This window comes from Eptesicus fuscus, chromosome 1 (genome assembly GCF_027574615.1).
Source record: "Eptesicus fuscus isolate TK198812 chromosome 1, DD_ASM_mEF_20220401, whole genome shotgun sequence".
NCBI lineage: Eukaryota > Metazoa > Chordata > Mammalia > Chiroptera > Vespertilionidae > Eptesicus > Eptesicus fuscus.
Window position 1 is genome coordinate 83,397,563 of NC_072473.1, and position 20,325 is coordinate 83,417,887.

Below are 20,325 nucleotides of genomic sequence, written 5' to 3' on the forward strand. Positions count from 1 at the left end.
CTCTTTCACTGGTATTACAGGATAAACTGAGGATTGTTATTAAAATATTAAATCTAATCCATACTAGTGGTCACCATAACCTTAAGAGAAATTGTTTCATGTGGCAAAGATTTTTAAATGAAACTCTCTATAGCCTAAAAAATTATTTTGGAAGGAAATAAAGAGAGGTTTCCTTCAAATATCATAAGGATTGTAATTGATAACCAATGCATTAGGCCTCCGAAGGTGGAGATAAGAAAAGATTGAATGACTTTCAGAAATTATTAGGGGACATTAATTGGTTAAAATCTTGTCTATACAAAAAGAAATTGATAGCCAGTTTGAAATTGAATTGCCATGGCCTAGGGCAGAGAATATCCTTACATGATATTATTCTACAATTTCATTATAATTTTTGATATTTTACAACAGCATATTGTACATTTATCCCAAACAAACTTACAAACTAATTCTTTGAATATTTGGTAGCAATTTAAAAAGGACATGAAAGGGAGATCCCCACCATGTCTGGCCCCCGCCACATCAGGCCCCCGCAAAAATAAATAGGCCATGAATCAAACATTGCTGCTCTTCATCCATCCAGTCCCCTCATACCCTCTTTTGTCCCCCTCCCCACAAACACACACAAACACTCTGCCGGGGTCTGTAAAATGGGGTCAGAATTTCTACTAGTACTTCAATCAAGGGCGACGCTTCAGCATGGCCCACCTACCCTGGCCATGCTGAAGCGTCTGTTCCCAGTGCTGTGGGGTCTTTCCCTCCCTCCCCTCCATCTAACTTGGTGGGCCTTACTCTGCTCCCTCCTCCTGCGACCTCCTGTCTGCAGCCTCCCCCTTTCTCCTCCTGGGCGGAGTTCCCCAAAGGCTGTGTGGAACTGGGCGAGGTTGTGCAGGGTGGGCATGGAAGTGCGGGCGAGGCAGTACTGGAGGGGCTGCAGTGGTGTGGAGTTTTTCAGGGGTGAGCCCAGGCAGGGCCTCAGAGGAGAGCTGGGGTGACAGGTCACGGAGAGGAGGAGAGAGGGACTTGGAGCCTGTCCTGTGGGAGAGGCACCGGGCTCCTTGGCTTTCCCCACCCAGCAGCTTTTCTAAGCCCCTGTGCAACTGTCTCCCTCCGCCCCTCACTGCCTCCCCCTTCCTTTCAAGTTTTGGACTCGGTTTCTCTGACTCAGCCCCATCCCCCTCTCTGCTGCACCTCTGGGTCCCCGGGAGCCTGAGGCCGCCCCTTGGCCTTGGGCAGGCACACCTGGCCTGTCCCTCCATAATGGTGCTACCCACTCTCCTGGAGTAGTCAGTGAAACTTAACAAATAAAAAGAAGCAGCTCTGAAGATTACAAATTGAGCACTGAGAACACCACAGGCTGCAGAGGGCTGCACAATCCAAGGCTATAGGATCACAGGTAGCAGCCTCCCACACCACCCAGTCCCTCCTGGCTACTGACCCTGCCTGCCTCTGCCTGGGGCTCAGGCCAAACCCTGGGAGCTTCCTGAGGGCTCTCACCTCACACCTCACTTTCCAGTCCAGCCCATCAGTGCCCGAAGCAAGCTAACCTATCAGTTGGAGCATCTTCCCCCTGGCCGTCAGTGCAGGTAATAGTGACTGGTCCAGTGGTTGAATTCCCAGGGGAACTCCAGTTGAGGGCACAATTTGCATATTAGGCTTTTATAATATAGGAAAGTGATGGGCAACCTTTTGAGCTTGGTATGTCAAACTTCGCCAAAAAACTGAGCATAACTCGGGTAGTGTGTAACTTTGAGGAAAAAACATTATTTCGCAAATGTTTCATCCTCAGGAGCAGCAAATGTTTCATCCTCGGCTGCCTCAGCAGCCGCATGTCATCAGAAATGGCTACACGTGTCAGTGCTGACACGCGTGTCATAGGTTCACCATCACTGATATAGGATAAAGCTTTTTAAAGTAGAATTATAGATCTAACAACCAAGTAGGATAAATGTATGAAATACTTATCTTTCTCTACCCCAGCTAGCAGGATCAGTAGCTTGCTTCCCTTTTCTCCACACTTGTCATATCCTTCCCTTATGTTATGTTTTTATAGTGAGCAACTCCTTCCTCCAAAAATTAGTCACATGAGACAAAAAACAGTGTGAGTCAACAGAGAGAAATGGAAGTAATAGGGCATAAGCTATATGAGATGGGTGGCCTCATTGTTCCAAAGTTCTCTCCTACCTTTGAGAATAGTCAAGGAAATTTAGACATTTTCCTTCTTATTCTCGTCCATCATGGTAAGTTGAAAAAATACTTTTAAGTCTTCCAATTGAGAGCCCAAATAGATTGGGCTCCAATTAGAGCCCAATCTATTTCCATTCACATTAGTAAATGTAAGTCATTCTCATTGAGAGTTGGCAATCATGGGATAGTCAAGAGCTATTTCTGTCACTCCTTCTAATATTTAACAGTTACTGCCAATGTAACAATGCCCGTAACATGCCAGTAACAATTCCCAATATGTAACCTGGGTTCCTAATACATGATGAAAACCAAATTACCCTTTGTTATATCCTCAGTGGAAAATAAGAAGAGATACTGTTGATTTGTATTTGAAAAACAGTGCCTAGAAGGATGTATTAATAGGAAGTAGGATTTATTCAGAGGATGACAGATCATCAGTCTCCAAGCATTTGAAATCCTGCTATAGATAGGGTTGCCCCAAACTGGTCATAAGACTCCGGATAAAAGTACATAAAGGGTGTGGAGAGACACAGTCAAGGAAGTGGAATTAATTTCCACTCCTTGTGAGTTAGCAAGGCCAGATAATCTGGCCAAGCCACCACTTCTCACAAGCTAGCACAATGAGAGAGACTCAGCAAGCACCACTAGCAACCAGAGGCCCGTTCAAGATGTAAAGCACTTTGAAAAACAGATGAACCACCATTGCCATCCTGCCCAGGCCACCTTACCTAACTGAAATTGATTGGAGATATTCCCACATGTTTGCATTACTTCCGGGCTATTCCATCCTAAGGGGTATAATGCACAACCTGAGCTTATCAGCAGCCCTAGAAAGAAAAACATACACATAGGTAGAAAAATAAAATAGGTCTTGTGTGACCCCAATATTCCCTCTAGATTATCTCAGCTTAAATTCTGCCTTTTCCACTCAGAGTTTACCTCTCCCCTTTTACCCTAAATGTCTATAACACCACCCAACAAAAGGATATCTTTTCCATGCCAAAAGTGGTGAGTTGTAGAGGGGACAACTTATAAAAGTCAGTATTGGGAATTGAGACAGGGCAGTGTAATTTTTATAGCTGAAATATTTTTGACAATTACTTATAAAGCTAATTTGGTCTCTCCAACCAGAATCCTCTTCTATCTTGGTCTGATTTACAAAAAGTCACAATATAGAGACTAATACTGTTACCTAAAAATTCAGCCTTTTCTAACAATCAATTAGGTCCCTAGGAGTTGAAGGTAGGTCATGATTTCTGTAACTTGGAATCAGCTGCCAGACTGAGATCTACACAAAGCAATCATGTTGCATTGGCTTCTCCTGGTGAGCAGGCACCACACTCCCTCTTCCAGAAACACTTACTTCTTCTGAGAAATCATTCCAAATTCATGCTAAACCTACCTGCTTTCTTTAAAAAATATATTTTATTTGCAAGCATACAAGTCCTTTGGTTGATCCCTCCCCTGCCTTCCCACTGAAGTTTGACAGTCTTTTTGATGCTTCTTTGTATCTGTATCTATTTTTGTTCATCAGTTTATAATGTTCATTATATTCCACAAATGAGTGAGATCATGTGATATTTATCTTTCTCTGACTGGCTTGTATGCATGCATATAAGCATAACCAATGGACACATTCACTAGGGTGTGAGGGCCTGTGCCAGTGGGTGGGTGTGGCTGGGGGGAGGTCAATGGGGGAAAAGGGAGACATATGTAATACTATATGTAATATTTTAAACAATAAAATAAAACTTAAAAAATAAAAAAATATACAAACATATTCTTGACCAAAAGTTAATAAAGGAATTTTTTCTATAAATTTGACTTGGGATCCTATTTCATTTTTTGCCCAAATGATTTTCCTCTGGCTTGTTTTGTCACCTTGTGTGTTTTTCATGGGTGTCTTGCTTTTAGTCTTACAATTAATTTTCTAAAGTATTAATTTTCTAGATGTAATTTACTTACAGGATATTTTTCCTTACATGATATTCCTCTACTATCCCCTCCTTTTTTTATTTAAATGTTAGGAGGCTTTAGAAAATTTTATAATGTAGTCTTGATGGCTTTTAAATTTTAATTTTTTGCACTGTAATATTACTGTTTTAGGTTCATTACATGGTGCACAATTTTATCATGAGATGAAGTACCAATAAAAATTTTAGTTAACACTTTAGGAACACCTTTTTGTCCAGTACAATTATTTTTTCTAGAATATTCGCTTGTTTCAACTAGCCAATTTAGATTTGCCTGAAAACTTGACTACTATTTTACTGTCAAATTTATTACTCTAACAACAATCTTATTTTACCCTGTAAATATTGGTGGAAGGGATTATTTGCCTTCTTGAGTAGGTCCTGAGCATTCCTGGTGGTAGGCTGGATTTAGATATCATAAACCCACTTCCCCACACCATAGGTATAAGACAACTCAAACAATTCTTGTTGGAGTGAGAGGGCAGCTGCTGTCGGCCAAGTCTCTGTCAGTCACCTGGGTCCTGATCTGAGCTGGGCATGGGAAGCACGAAGCAGCCACGAGACCATGTGGATTCCAACAACAGAGAGGAATCTACAGGACTACTCCAGCCATGAAGACAGAAGAGAAGCAGTCCAGAGACGGAAGACACTGATGTGGCCTTCCCATACTAGCAGTCAGCAGCTGTGCATCACTGCAGGTTGCCCAGGACCAAACCAGAGAGAGTCGGAACTGCATTACCACCATTTGTCCACCATCCAGAACTGTAATGTCAGTGCTGACATGTACACATAAGGAACTGTTGGACATTGAAATTGGGTCTCAAAAGAACTGTTGGCCCAGAAAGAAACTCACTATAGACCGATTCATTTGCCTGTCACCATAACCATTATTGCTTGTCTCATTTTCAGTTCTTATAAGTATATTTCTAATAGCACATGATCTCACTCATCTAGGGGAAATAAATAACAACATAGACTGATGAACAAGAACAGACCCAGAAACAAGGAGGCATGGATCAGACTGTCAGGCCTCAGAGGGAGGGTAGGGAAGAGTGGGGGTAAAGGGGAGAGATCAACCAAAGGACTTGTGTGCAAGCATATGAGCCTAACCAGTGGTTAAGGACAACAGGGGGGTGGGGGCATCTGTGGTGAGGGGTGTGGGATGGGAATGGGGGGATGAGGACAAATATGTGATACCTTAATCAATAAAGAAATTAAAAATAAATAAAAAATAAATAAAAAATAAAGTCAAATCTAAAGCTGAAAAAAACCTCCTCATGAACAGTATATTGCTGTGTAAGTGTTAAATATTGAGCTTAACTGTTTATAAAAACTTGAGCACCAAAAAGATCACTTCCATATCTTACTCCTTTTATTGTTTTTGTTTCTTTTTTATGTATATTTTTTTGGGGTTACATCTATATAAAAGCCTAAACAACCAGCTGACAAACTGACTGTCTGACCAGTAGCTATGACGAGCACTGACCACCAGGGGGCAGATGTTCAACGCAGGAGTGGAAATCATAGGCATGGAAACATGGAAGAAATTGATGAATCTCAGAGGGAAGGAGTGAAGGGGGAGGGCAGAAGGATTAACCAAAGATCTTATATGCATACTAGAAGCCCAGTGCACAGATTCGTGCACCAGTGGGGTCCCTCAGCCTGGCCTGCACCCTCTCACAATCCTGGACCGCTCAGGTGATGTTAGAGAGCTGGTTTTGGCCCAATCCCCGCAGGCCAGGCAGGGGGATCCCACTGGTGCACGAATCCATGCACCGGGCCTCTAGTTGGTTAATAAAATTATATAGGTCTCAAGTGTAATATATTATATCTATCTATCTATCTATCTATCTATATCTATCTATATCTATCTATATATATCTATATATCTATATATCTATATATCTATATATCTATATATCTATATATCTATGTATCTATATATCTATATATCTATGTATCTATCTATCTATCTATCTATATCTATCTATCTATCTATCTATCTATCTATATATCTATATATATATATATATATAATTGATTTTTACACAGAGGAAGGGAGAGGGCTAGAGAGTTAGAAACATCAATGAGAGAAACATGGATCAGCTACGTTCTGCATGCCCCCTATTGGGGATCAAGCCCACAACCAAGGTACATGCCCTTGACTGGAATCGAACCTGGGATCCTTCAGTCCAAGGGCCTATGCTCTATCCTCTGAGCCAAACCTGGTAGGGCTATGCCTCCTTTCTTTAGCTTCCCATACCTTCCACTGTGCCCCTTATCTGCATCTCCACTTTGTTTAGTTCATTTAGTTACTACAGGGAAACTTTATGAGATCTTATTAATAACTTTACTCTTCCAACCAGAAACACTAATCTGGTACTTGTGATCACTGCCTTCTAAATAAGGGTAAGTGCAAAATCCACAGCTCTTGCTGCTGCCTAGGTTTACATTTTATAACCTCTGACCTCCCCATACCATGCCTTTGGTGACAGTGAATTGGACCTAGTATTGGTATCTGATACAAAACAATAAAATTTATTGGCTGGCCAGTAATTGGTGACATCATAACCTGGCATGTAGATATGATCTGGACCATACTCTTGTTTCTGAAAGTTTTAATCAAGAAACATAGAAATGCTATATTATCAAAAAAAAAAAGCAGAAATGCTGAGTTAGTTAGCATATACAGAAGAAGTTGAGAAAAAGATAACAGGAGGTAGAATCAAGTCTGTGTCAAGCTGAAGCCAAGTTCAATCTAAAGTTGTGAGTAGATATAACATCTTGGCAGGCTGAGAAAACTGATTGATACAGTAGCATGAAGCAGACATACCATGAAGAAAAACTCCATACTGCCCATGAAAGAGCTAGAGAGAATCCAGTGCTTCCCAATGGCTTTTGAGTTCAAATTTCCTTATCTATACTAATAAAATGGTAATATGCTAATTAGACCAGATAGACCGGGTGTCTTCCAGACATCCTCTGGACAAAGCCACAGTGGTGGGGGCCAAGGCAGAGGCAGTTAGGGGTGATCAGGTAGGCAGGCAGAGGCAGTTAGGGGCAATCAGGCTGGCAGGGGAGAGCAGTTAGGGATGATCAGGCTGGCAGGGGAGAAGTTAGGGGCATCAGGCAGACAGGCAGAGGCAGTTTAGGGGCATCAGGCAGGCAGAGGCAGTTATGGGTGATCAGGCAGGCAGGGAGAGGCAGTTAGAGGTGATCAGGCAGGCAGGCAGGCAGAGAGGCAGTTAGGGGTGATCAGGCAGGCAGAGGCAGTTAGGGGTGATCAGGCAGGGAGGCAGAGTGTTTAGGGACGATCAGGCAGGCAGGCAGGTGAGCAGTTAAGAGCCAACAATCCTGTGTTGCGAGAGGGATGTCCCACTGCTGGTTTAGGCCCGATCCAGCAGTTGGACATCCCCTGAGGGGTCCCAGATTGGAGAGGATGCAGGCCAGGCTGAGCCCCCCTCCCACTGCATGCATGAATTTTGTGCACTGGGCCTCTAGTCCTAACTAATAAAAGAGTAATATGCAAATTGACTGTCATACCAAGACACAAGATGGCTGCCCATTGTGCTCAAAGATGGCTGCCCCCATGTGGACACAAGATGGTCACCAGAAGATGGCCACCACAAGATGGCCTGCAGGGGAGGGCAGTTGTGGGAAGTTAGGGGTGACCAGGCCAGCAGAGGAGGGCAGTTGGGGTTGACCAGGCCAGCAGAGAAGGGCAGTTGGGGGAGACCAGGCCAGCAAGGGAGGGCAGTTGGAGGAGGACCCAGGCCTGCAGGGGAGGGCAGTTGGGGGGGACCCAGGCCTGCAGGGAAGAGCAGTTGGGGGGACCAGGACTGCAAGGGAGGGCACTTTGGGGAGACCAGGACTGCAAGGGAGGACAGTTGGGGGGGGGGAAAGCAAGCCTGCAGGGGAGAGCAGTTGGGGGGGACCAGACATGCAGGGGAGGGCAGTTGGGGGGGACCAGGACTACAGGGGAGAGCAGTTGGGGGGGACCCAGGCCTGCAGGGGAGAGCAGTTTGGGGGTACCAGGCCAGCAGGGGAGGGCAGTTGGGGGGTACCAGGCTTGCAGGGTAGGGCAGTTGGGAGCTAGCAGTCCTGGATTGTGAAAGGTATGTCCGACCGCCCACTGGGATTGGGCCTAAGCAGGCGGTCGGACATCCCTCAAGGGGTTCCATATTGGAGAGGGTGCAGGCTCGGCTAAGGGACACCCCCCACCCATGCACGAATTTCATGCACTATGCCTCTAGCGTTATAATAAACTAGAGGCCCAGTGCACAAAATTTGTGCACGGAGGGGGGTTTTCCCTCAGCCCAGCCTGTACTCTCTCCAATCTGGGACCTCTCGAGGGAATGTCTGACTGCCCGTTAAACAGGCAGTCGGACATCCCTCTCACAATCGAGGACTGCTGGCTCCCAACTGCTTGCCTGCCTGCCTTTCTGATTGCACCTAACCGCTTCTGCCTGCCAGCCAGATCACCCCCTAACCATTCTGCTGCCAGCCTGTTTGCCCCCAACTTCCCTCCTCTGCCAGCCTGGTTACCCCTAACTGCCCTCTCCTGCAGGGTAGATCACCTCCAACTGCCCTCGCAGGCCTGGTCCTTCTCAACTGCCCTCCCTTGCAGGCCGGGTGCCTCCCAACTGCCCTCTCCTGCTGCCCATCTTGTGGTGGCCATCTTGTGTCCACATGGGGGCAAGATCTTTGGCCACATGGGGGCAGCTATATTGTGTGTTGCAGTGATGATCAATCTGCATATTACTCTTTTATTAGATAGGATAGAGGCCTGGTACAGGGGTGGGGGACAGCTGGTTTACCCTGAAGGGCGTCCCGGATCAGGTGGGGGTTCCCTTGGGGTGTGGGGTGGCCTGAGTGAGGGGCCTGTGGTGGTTTGCAAGCGGGCCCGCCCCCTGGCAACGCCAGCAGAGGCCCTGGTATCTGGAATTTATTTTCCTTCTACAATTGAAACTTTGTAGCCTGGAGCAGAGCCAAGCCTGGGGCTCCCTCCAAGGCTGGCAGCCATTTCTGTTGGGGTTATAATTGAAACTTTGTTGTCTTAAGCAGGTGGGACCAGCCAGGGTGTGCGGAAAGCTTTGCTTCCCCTGTTGCCGCCAGCAACCCTGGCCTGCTTTCTCAAGCTCTATTCTGCTGCCATTTGTTTGAATTTGTTTACCTTCTGTAATTGAAACTTTGTAGCTTGAGTGGAGGCTTAGGCCTGGCAAGGGCAGGCAGAAAGCTTGGCTTCCTCTGTTACCTAGGAAACCTTGCTCTCTGTGGCTGTAGCCATCTTGGTTTGGGTTAATTTGCATACTCGTTCTGATTGGATGGTGGGTGTGGCTTGGCTTGTGGGTGTGGCTTGTGGATGTGTCGGAGGTATGGTCAATTTGCATATTTGTCTATTATTAGATAGGATTCCCTTTTCACTGAGAGATCTCAAGTGAGTATCCTACTTTCACCCAAGAGAGCATGATACTTGAGTGCTACATCAAAGGTCATGGAGTGGTCACCTGCCACAAATATGGATGCAGAAACTAACATTTAACATAGAACCTCTAGAGCAGGGGTCTTCAAACTTTTTAAACAGGGGGCCAGTTCACTGTCCCTCAGACCGTTGAAGGGCCGGACCATAGTTTAAAAAAAACTATGAACAAATTCCTATGCACACTGCACATATCTTATTTTGAAGTAAAAAAACAAAACAGCAAAAACACCCACATGTGGCCCGCGGGCCATAGTTTGTTTGATCAATGATGAATGAAGGGCATATTTGTAGATTACAGAGCTTTGGGGCTCAGCTGGACAATGAAGGCCAGACTGCTTCAGGGAGTCCTCAGTGAGGAAAAGTCAATATATACTCTAAGAAGATAATAAGCCCATTTTTGCCTTCCAATGAAGACTTTTGAAAGAAAATCACAAAGTACTCTCTAAGCTTGTCTGCAACAAGGCTATCAGCTTTATGTACTCAGAGAAAAAGACAAGGTCTTGAAGAAATAGCAAGAAGCATTTTAACAGGAAAAAGAGAGAACATTCTGATAGTGAGATGGTTTAAAAACTTAGAAAATGTTAAGGTTAGAAATTCCCTTCGGTGGAATGCTTAAGTTAGAAGGAATTCTTATCTATCTCATAGTCTTAAAGGAAATGGAATTGTGTGTGTGTGTGTGTGTGTGTGTGTGTGTGTGTGTACCACAGATAAACTGAATTCCTATACAGTAGGTCCTTGGGTTACATCTGAGATCCGTTCCTATGTCACGACATAAGGCGACTTTCACCGATTTTCGCTGTAAGTCAGAACCCAGCTACATAAGCACCTATGTCACTCACATGGAGCACATACACAGCAGTAATGAAGTGAAACAGTAAAAAAAAAAAAAAAAATAAAAGATAACAATTCCTGACCTTTACTTGTGGTAAATAAATAATAAAAAAAAACATAAAGCACATATGTACATACATTGAAATGACGGAACATTTTTTATATAAATAAATGGGAGATGGCGACATAACCACAAAATGATGTACATCGAGTCTGATGTAACCTGAGGACTGCCTGTAATATGAAGGAGTATGAGCCAGAGTGTATGAGCTTAGGATTTGCACAATGGGTTTAGGACAAAATTGGGTGTGAAAACTAAGCCTTTTCCTCCTTCCAGTGTATGTTCTTTAAGGGAAGAGTTAATAAAAAGTGAGCTTTCTCACAAACAATGGACGCAAAACTCTGGGGGGGAGGGCATGTGTGGGTGTGGGGTGGGGGGTAATAGTAAGATATGTACACATATAATACCTCAATAAAAATATTAAAAAAAAAAAGTGAGCTTTCTCACACAGACAAGGAAGAAAAACACCCAATTTTATAAAATAACAGCAGTTCAGCTTTCCAACCTCCACATTCAGATCCCTGGGACTGGCATGAACTCTGACTTCTCAAGCAGGAAGTAATCCTGGCCAAATGCCTTTCTTGACATGGCGGGGGCGGGGGGGGGGACATTCCACCTTCTTCAGTGCCCTTGATCTTCAGACATTACCATGCAGAGGAGATCAGGTCAGGGAATACCTCCTCAAGGAAGCCTTTCCTCACCATCCCCAACCCCCAGGCAAAGTTACACATTCTCTCTCTCTCTCTCTTTCTCTCTCTCTCTCTCTCTCTCTCTCTCTCTCTCTCTCTCTCTCTCTCTCTCTTTCTCTCTTTTCCCATAGCAACCTGTGCTTACTCCTATGATTAAAATATACTGTGATCTACATTTTTACAACTCTTTGTTGTCTGTATCCCTCAATGGAGTGTGTGGTCCTTGAAGGGAGGAGCCATATTCATCCTCAACTGTGTATCTTTGGTACCTGGTATATAATAGGTGCTCAATAAATGCATCTGTTTCACAGTGTGCTCTGCCTACCTTGCACACAGCTTCCTTCACCTGAACTACCCAAAGAGGAAGACTTCTGAAGGGATCTCTGTGAAAGATGATTCTAGATAGCTCCACCTAAGCATCTCTAAAATCCTGATGCCCCTACCCCCTGTGAATATAATTCTTATTATTCAAAAAGTGAACTCCTATTTATGTGGAGGAAGCCTAAAAGGCCATTAACTTGGTCTAAACAAGCTTCCAAAGAACATGATATCCCTTAAAGAGAAAAATAAAAGAATGAAAGGACAGTTGAAGTATTGAGGAAGAAATTATTTTTAAAAAATAATAATATGAAGTGATATGAAAAACAGCAAATAAAGTTTCAAAACATATAAAAGAGAACTGAAATGTATAAATATGTCACAATATATATTTATATACTGTATATGAGGTCCCTAGAACCATAAGAAATGCAAACAATTTTCTGTTAATAACACATTCTCTAATTGCCCCCCCCTTAAAAATCAAATTGACCCCCCATGGGGCATGTGCCCCACAATGGGAACCACTGGTACAGACCTAAGTTCAAATTCCAGGTCTGCCACCTAGAAGCTGTGTAACTTTAGGCAAGTTCCTTAAATCTCTCTGTACTTCAGTTAACTCATCTTTAAAATAGGAATACTAGTACTCTATTTTATAGGGATGTTTCAAGAAGTTATACTCATAAAGTTTCTGGCACATAGAAAGTCCTCATTAAAGATTAATTATTATTAAACAGTATCCTTTCTCTATGGCTCCTCTCTCACTTTCAACCTATATTCTCCATGCTAATATTTTCCCTCACCTGTTCGTTCTCATAACAAATGATTGGAAAGTGAGAAGCTGAATAAGGCTCCATTCAAAAGCTGCCTGGTTGGAGTTGTTATCTTGCAATAATTCATAAGCACCAGGACAGATATCAGAAATCTTTGCCAGGCATGTCTTATGTCCCAGTGCATGTGGCTCCATGCTCTGCCCAACCTGCATTTCTACTCCTCTTATCTCCTATCCTTCATTTGGCCTCTAAGACAGGTGAGCACAATAGGTTGTACACATACATCTTGGAGATATTGGACTTGTAACTGACAGCTGATTCCATCACATTTCATCATAGCTGGAGAAAGATGTCCTGGGAGACATATTTTAAAACATGAAGTCACAGGGGAATTTATTTTCCATTATATTTGTCTCCAGCAGTTCTCATCAATTGCAAATTGTGAAGATGTGTGTCAGATAGCAATACGGAAATTATTTGCCAGTACAAGGCCCTACCACCTTCTGGAAGAGTGAGAGCTTATTAGAAATGTAGATTGGCCCGGCAGGCGCAGCTCAGTAGTTGAGCATTGACCTATGTAAAAGGAGGTCACCGTTTGATTCCAAGTCAAGGGCACATGCCCAGGTTGCAGATTCGATCCTCAGTGAGGGGCGTGCAGGAGGCAGCTGATCAATGATTCTCTCTCATCATTGATGTTTCTATCTCTCTCCCCTCTCTCTTCTTCTCTGAAATCAATAAAAACTGTATTTAAAAATAAATAAATAAAATGTAATTTGGGGGCCTCATCCACAGGTATTTGATTTAGTAACTGTAGCCCAGGAATATACATTTCAAAAGTACCCCAGTAATATGGTGGTGTTGCTTGGTGGTTAGAGCATCAGCCCACTCATCAAAGGGTCCCAGGTTCAATCCCCTGCCCCAGCTGGGGCGCATGTAGGAGGCAACCAATTAACGTGTCACTCTCACATCAAAGGTTATCTCTCTCCCTTCTCTCCCTCCCTCCCATTCTCTCTCTCTAAAAAAAAAAAAAAAAAAATCAATGGAAAAATATCCTTGGGTGAGGATTAACAACAGCAACCAAAAAAGAAAATCACCACTACTACACAAATATTAAAAGCATGGGGATCTGGTGGCAAAGAAAATAAGATGAAATCCTGGCTCCCACTTCTCTATGTGTCATTGCTCATTCCCAGTTGTACTGCCCTTTGAACCATGTATGCCCTTTAGAGAAGTCTGTCTCAACTGCTTATGCTCAGCCGGGTACTTCTCCATAGGAAGGGAGAGAAAACCCTTTAGAATATGTAACCTTCTTCACTTCCCTATTGCACATGTGCAGGTGACCATTTTGTTTCCCTTCCTCAACTTCTTCCTCCACAAGAATCTCCTTTCACAAACTATACCAAATGCTCTCCCTAAACATAATTGCTATAGTTTGAATTCACTTCTCTGACCAAGCAGAAGCCCAGAGTTGGATACTTTACTCAGCTTCAGGCCTTGTGGCAACCTCAACACCAATACAAACCCTCAGGCACACAATCTCAAACAGATCTTGGAACCCTACCTGCAGCTACATCCCAGCTGCCCTCAATGTTCCCTGCAGCCAGAATCACTACTACCCCATATTGCAGCAGCTATATAACCCCTTCCCAATTGCACATTCTCAATTAGACAAATGCCTAAATTTGGTCTCTGGCCAGGGAAAGCCGTCTCACTGGGTGTAACCATCCCCCTTGGCGTCCCCTTCCCCATTCACAAGAGTAACTTTTGAGAGGGCAGTGATTTTGTTACATACCCCACCCAATCCATGAATACTTGTCCAAATATGGTTATTAGTACTTTGAATTTACTACCCTGAGCAAAAGCCTAGTATGAGTGTGTTTGTTATTAATTTGTTCAATTTATTGCTCTTGTAGCAATTTCAACTCAAACGCAGTGGAAAATTTATATCTACCCTCCAGCTATATCTCAGCTTTCCCTTTCCAGGGAACTCCCCCACCACTCAAGTCTCCCATTCTTTCAATCTAATATTTTCAGTCAGAGTTTATAAGACATTTCAGTGATGCTAGAGATTTCTAAAGTAGATCAGTGGAGGCTTCACGGAGAAGTTGCATTTGACTTTACCTTTGAGAGATAGAGAGATGTTTATGTATAAGCAGACATAGAAGAAAAGGGAACTCCATTTTAAAAGCAATATTAAAACAAAACTGAGCAGAGGTTCCCAACTTTTTATGTGTACTGGAATCTGCTGGAGAATCATAAATAATAAATCCAAGGCAGTAGTTACCTTTGCTGTGGGGACAAGGGACTATGATGAGGGTAGGAAGGAGACTTCAACTCTATTGGTAAAACTCTATTTCTTCCGCTGAGTGGTACATACATCAGGAATATTTCCTACTAGAGTTTCAAAAATAAATCAGCATGAGAGGTTGTATAAAACGCAGGGTGCCCGGCATCAGTTCTGATTCAGTGGTCTTAGAATGGCCCTAAGGAATCTGCATTAACAAGCACCCCAGGTAATACTTATACAAGTACTTCATGGACCACTCTGAAAAACACTGTGATAGAATTATTTTTCTCCAAAGGGAAAAAAAAAAATAATCAGTAGCACTGGTGCATAAAGCCCAGAGCTGAGCATCAGAATCCCCGAACCATATTCTCTGTCCTGCTTCAATTTGTACGTGAGTCTTTGCTAGCAGGTTAATTTCTTTGAAAACATTTTCCCAAACATAAAGCCACTTTTATAATCCTTGTTCAGCCTGGTAAGGATAAGTTAAATGATTCCTGATTAAACTTTGGAGGACTTTCCAGGAAATGGTTTTTAGAAAAATAGCACCCTTTCCTTGAATCAAGTTCTCAGTGATCCGTTTATAAGCATGTAGCACAGAATAAAACACGGGTGCTGGTCTGAGTATATTAAATTGTATAAATAATCTCCAGGGTGGTGGTTCTCACTTGGGTTGGGGAAAGGGAACACAGCATACACATCAGAGTCACTAGGGAGATTTTTCAAAACACACCTTCCACCTTTTGCTGTGGATATCAGAATGGGAAAGTGTGGAGTCCACATTATTTAAGCACTCCAGGTGAATCTGATATATTCCCTACTCTAGAAAGATTCTTGGCCTCCCTCAAGCAACCCGATCCAAGATCTTACACTTTGTCCTGCCAAGAAGTTCCTTATATTTACTTCTCACTTATGTCTCCTTTGTTTAGCTCTCAACTGAAGGTAGAGGATAATTCACAAGTATCTTGTATATACATACACAGGGGAATGTGAATAATGACTCTGTTCTCAGAGGTTGGGGGCCAGCTGGTTGGAAACCTCAGCATCCCCAGGGCTGAAATAATCTCCTGACCAGATGTTTCCTTCACCAGTTGGAGCAGGGCATGAAGGTCCCAGTGGAAGGCTCTCTGGACCTGAGGCTTGTCCAGCTGTATCAGCTGCAGGTGGAGCGGAATGGGACCCAAGGGCCCCATCAGGTCACCTTGCTGAGCATGACTCAGTCAAGCAGATCTTTATTTCTTCCTGTCTCTCCCACTTCCCACTGCTCATCTCTGTGGGAAGCTGCCAAACTGGGGAACAAGAGTCAAGCAGTGGGAGGAGATAGTTCTTAATGGATATTCCGTCTCTTCAGTGGTTTGGGGTCTGGCAGAGATAAACCAGACCTGAAACAAATCGGCTCCTCCCCCTAATGTATTTCGGTTAATGCACTAGCTGCCGAGAATCAGCCAGGCCTGGAGCAACAAAATCAATTCCCCTCAGCTGAACAACAAGTTTAAACTAAACCCCCACAGCTCTTTCTCTTGAGTCAGGCTTGGCTGTCTGCCCCTGGTAGAGCCCATCTTTGAGGGGACAGACCTGAGGTCTCTAAAGAGCCTTAGGTAATAATCATGTGCCAAAGGACTCCTAGAAAATATGATATATCCAAGCAGTTTTCACCATTACTTCACATTACTTCTAAAAGGTAGGTGGTAATGACTATGAGTTGGTTAGTGTTACAGATATGGAAACTGTGGAAAATTAGTTATCTGTCCAATATCATTTCCTTGCCCAGGGATAAACCTTATAACACACCTTGGGTCTTGACTCTTTCCATGACTACTGTCAAATGGCATTTTATTCTTGAATTTTAAAGACCCTCATCTCAGTGTAAATACTGTGACCATGCTCATATGAGCAAGGGTCAATGAAGAATATAGAATGGCAGAATCATATGGGATGAAAATGGCACTATTTTGACTCCCCCTATATGACACCTGCACTCAACCAAAGTTCTTCCCCACTCAGTCCATGAGTGACTAAATTTCTATTTCCTATCCACATCTCCCCTCAACAATTTCCTTTGAGTTTCTAGACCTAGGAGGTGGGAACAACTAAAATATGTCATATAGAGAACCGTAAGGGTTTTGTAAAAGTCTCAGCCAAGCCCCAGATAGGATGCAAGCTCAGAGTAGGAGCCATTGTTAATTCTTGGAGTCCGATGGAGGCTATTGCTACTGAACTTCCGATTCCTACAAGTTACCACTTCCTCACCCTCTGCCAGAAATTCTTAGAAATGCAAGTGAGGCTAACTTGTCACTCTCAAGTCACAAGAGAACTCATGAAGTTAACACCCTTGATGGAAGTCTGGAAAAAAGGAAAGGATGTGAATGAACCCAGCTCTCATATGTCCATTTTATTCCAACATTCACTAAACATTGCATTAGCATGTGTTCATTCTCTCTACAGTTATTAAAAACCTTCTCTGTGCCTGACGCTGAGGTTGGCCCTGGAGCTATAAATATGAGTTTCAAGGACTACCCCTTACTTTTGACAGGTAAGTGAAGGTGAACCTGTTTAAGGTTCATTTGTGATATCCAGGGAGCCCCTAAAGGACATTAAGTCATTGGCTTAGACTAGCCTTAGTAATTAGTTCTATACCATGGTTTTCAAGGGGAAGAAATAAACAATCTAATGACTTTCCAGTGTGGCCAGAAAACCATTAATAGTTATGAGTAAACAAATTCAGAGATAGGGGAGAGTAGAATGTTAATTCAAATTTCAAACTTTTGCCATGAGTCTGAGTAAAGAGAGAACCTGAAAACATCACCTTAACTGTGATTCAACAAAAATAATCTGGTGTTTTTCAAAAGCAGGTCAGGAAACCATGATACCTTAGCTCAGGGTTTCTCAACCTTGGCATTATTAACATTTTAAGCCAGTTACTTCTTTGTTGCTGGAAATGGGGAGCTTTCTTGTTCTTGTCCACTGTGGAGTATTTAACAGCATTCTTAGCCTTTACTTACTAGACGTGAGTAGCACCCTCCTCAAATTGTGATTACCAAAAATGTCTAAAAAATATTATTAGATGTCTCAGGGAAAGGACATAAAAAAATCAGCCCCAGTTGAGAACCACTGTCTTAGCTCATCACTACCATCTCATTCCAAGACCACCTGAACAAGTCATTGTAAAAAAGGAAGAAAATTGGGATCTGGACTATCTTGCCAGTGAACAAAATCAAGGAAAGAAAAGAAAAGAAGTAAACACAGGAGAGGTCACTGTCATTTGCCCATGGTCACAGGTCAATTTAGTGGAAGAGCCAGAAGTGAGATCCAAATTTCTTGGCTACAGTCACTCACACTGTGTTGCTAATGGAGATGAGAATGATAACAATGAGTTAAATAGTGATTTCAAAACTTGATGAACAACAACCCACTTCAACAATAGCTTCTAGCAGCACTTGTTCCCAGTGCCTCAACCAGGTGTAAAATATAGCTCATGTATTCATACATATATTTGCCTGTCTGTCTAAACTTGCTTTTTTACCTTATACAATTCAAATTAAATTTCTCCCACTGCCTTCCTGCAGGTTGCCATTTTGTATTTGGTCTTTCCTAGCCCTTTCATACAATTCCAGCATCCGTGGTTTACCTGCACTAATTTAGAGGGAGTTTGAATGAGGGAAAAGATAAATAGTATAAGACAGGGCCATAAAAAATCTAGATAGACTGTTAATGGCTACCAGACAGGGCTAACCATTTATCTACAGTCTGTTTGGTACCTAACATTTCACTATTAGATGTATTTCTTTGTTGAGGACTTTACATTAAACTCTTGTTTGTAATTAGCCCTTGTGTGTTTATCAGATCACTGTCCTCTGAGATCAGGGCTTTTAAAAATCAAGTGTATTTTGAAGCAGTAATACTAGAATATATGTTGCTTCCCCTAGAAAGTAGACCTGGATAATATTCTTAAGTGGACACCCTGCAGGCACAAGAAGGTGATAAAAATGGAGGCTAAAAAACACATATCAACTGCCTACTAAACAATTTCGCTGTGAATAAAACCCTGATGTAGATTACACTTTAGAGAGTCCTAGAGTATTTCAAATGATTCCTTTTTGGTAGCCTTAGATATGGAAATAGAGGAGGTAACATTTCTCATTCCCTTCCCTCCCTGCTCCCCCTCCCCCGCAATGATCCCCAACCTACCCAATCCCAGCAACACGGTCTTACCTCCCACGAACTGCGCTGCTCCCATGCAACGTCCCATCATTCTGGAGATAAGCTCCTCCATGCAGCAGCCCAGGACTGCAGTCATTGCCACCAGGAGCAGGAGAGCACAGCCAACACCTGTCACCACTGTGCACATCTGCCAGGCAAGGCTTGGGATGGCACTGAAGCTGGCATAGCGCCCACACTCTTCTACCATGATCAGACTGTGCCCCTCTCCACGCACAGGGTAGTTGCACCTCCGGAATGTGCTGAATGACACTGGCTTCCCCAGCTGGGATCCAAAGAGCCAGTAAGGCAGGAAGTAACTGGTAGAACTGGCCATAGCAGTAACAAGAGACAGGAAGGCCCAGAGGGTCCCCACCAGTGTCAGGCTGCTTCTCATGGTCCCAGGTTTCTCTGTGGGTATGGGGAGATGAGTTGGGTCACAGAACCAAATACAGAAAGTTATCACGTAGGCTCCATCAGTCTATTTTTCATCTGGCTGGCCAGTCCTGTGGCTCATTTATGTGTCACTTGGCCCTTGCTTCTGGATAAAATTATTCTCTCAAGGACCGTTTGGGTCCTTATGGGCTTCTGCTTTCCAGCACTTTTTCCATCATTCCTTCCTTCCACCTGATTTAGAGTTCTGTGGTCTCTAGGCTGCAATGAAAAAAGACGTAGAACTGAATTAGTGACTTTTCTGCCAATTCAAATGCAGCCTGATCTGACATCTTTTAACTCTTGACATCTAGCATGAAACAAGTGGCCTTAGGGAAGCCTAAATGAAACCCAGGCTGCCTCGAGAGACTCCAGCTTCCAGTTGAATGGCCTTTCTGGCTTGGAGGCCTGGAAGGCGGTGATATCTCAAGAAGGTCAGAAACCAAGCTTGTTTTCAGTGAGAAAAGGACGAAAGAAAACAACTCACAGAGCCTGCTCTTAATACAGGGAGAAGAGGGAAGAAAAGCTCACCATGGAGTTGCAAGATGTGTCCACTTGACCTAGGTAGAATGTCCAATAGTGCATTAATGTTGGCTTTTCACAGGGATGCATCAGCCAGGTTGAAATGGGTAGAATAAAATAAAGGGTGCCTAATCACACACTCTATGCTTATCACTGAGTAAGTACCATTCAGTCACTTTGTCCCAAAATCAAAATGTGAGGCAACTTTCTAACCAGTGAGGGTTGTTTAACTCTAGACTGATTACTAAGAAAAACTGCCTCTTTCTTTCCTTAATATAATCAAGAAAGCTTCTCATCTTTTATCAGGGGCCCCCTGCCTGGCAGCAGGAAGCTGTAATTACAGGGACCTTTCAAGGTGCCTTTGGAACAAGTTATCTAAGATTCAAAGTGCTAAGAGTCTTTTTAGATCTAATCTCCTCAGTCCAGCTCACAAATGGCTTTCACAGACCCCTCTGTCAAACATCAACCACTTCCCTCCCAATTCCATTAATCTGCCATTACTTACTGGCCTGTTTCTCAATTAGGGCAGCCAGAGACCACACTAGATCTTGATGACAGCACTGTGAATGTCTCCAG

General features: G+C 43.4%; 1 protein-coding gene across 1 annotated transcript in view; it reads right to left on the minus strand.

Moving 5' to 3' along the window:
- LHFPL1 (LHFPL tetraspan subfamily member 1) overlaps window positions 1–19,192 on the minus strand; it is a 76,384-nt gene extending 57,192 nt beyond the window's left edge. Inside the window, exons 1-2 of the mRNA XM_054717079.1 lie at window positions 18,811–19,192; window positions 2,916–3,014 (exon numbers count right to left, since the gene is read on the minus strand). Of these exons, the coding sequence (XP_054573054.1) occupies window positions 2,916–3,014; window positions 18,811–19,192 (481 nt within the window). The remainder of the gene's footprint in view (window positions 1–2,915; window positions 3,015–18,810) is intronic.
- Between the last annotated feature and the right edge of the window lie 1,133 nt (window positions 19,193–20,325).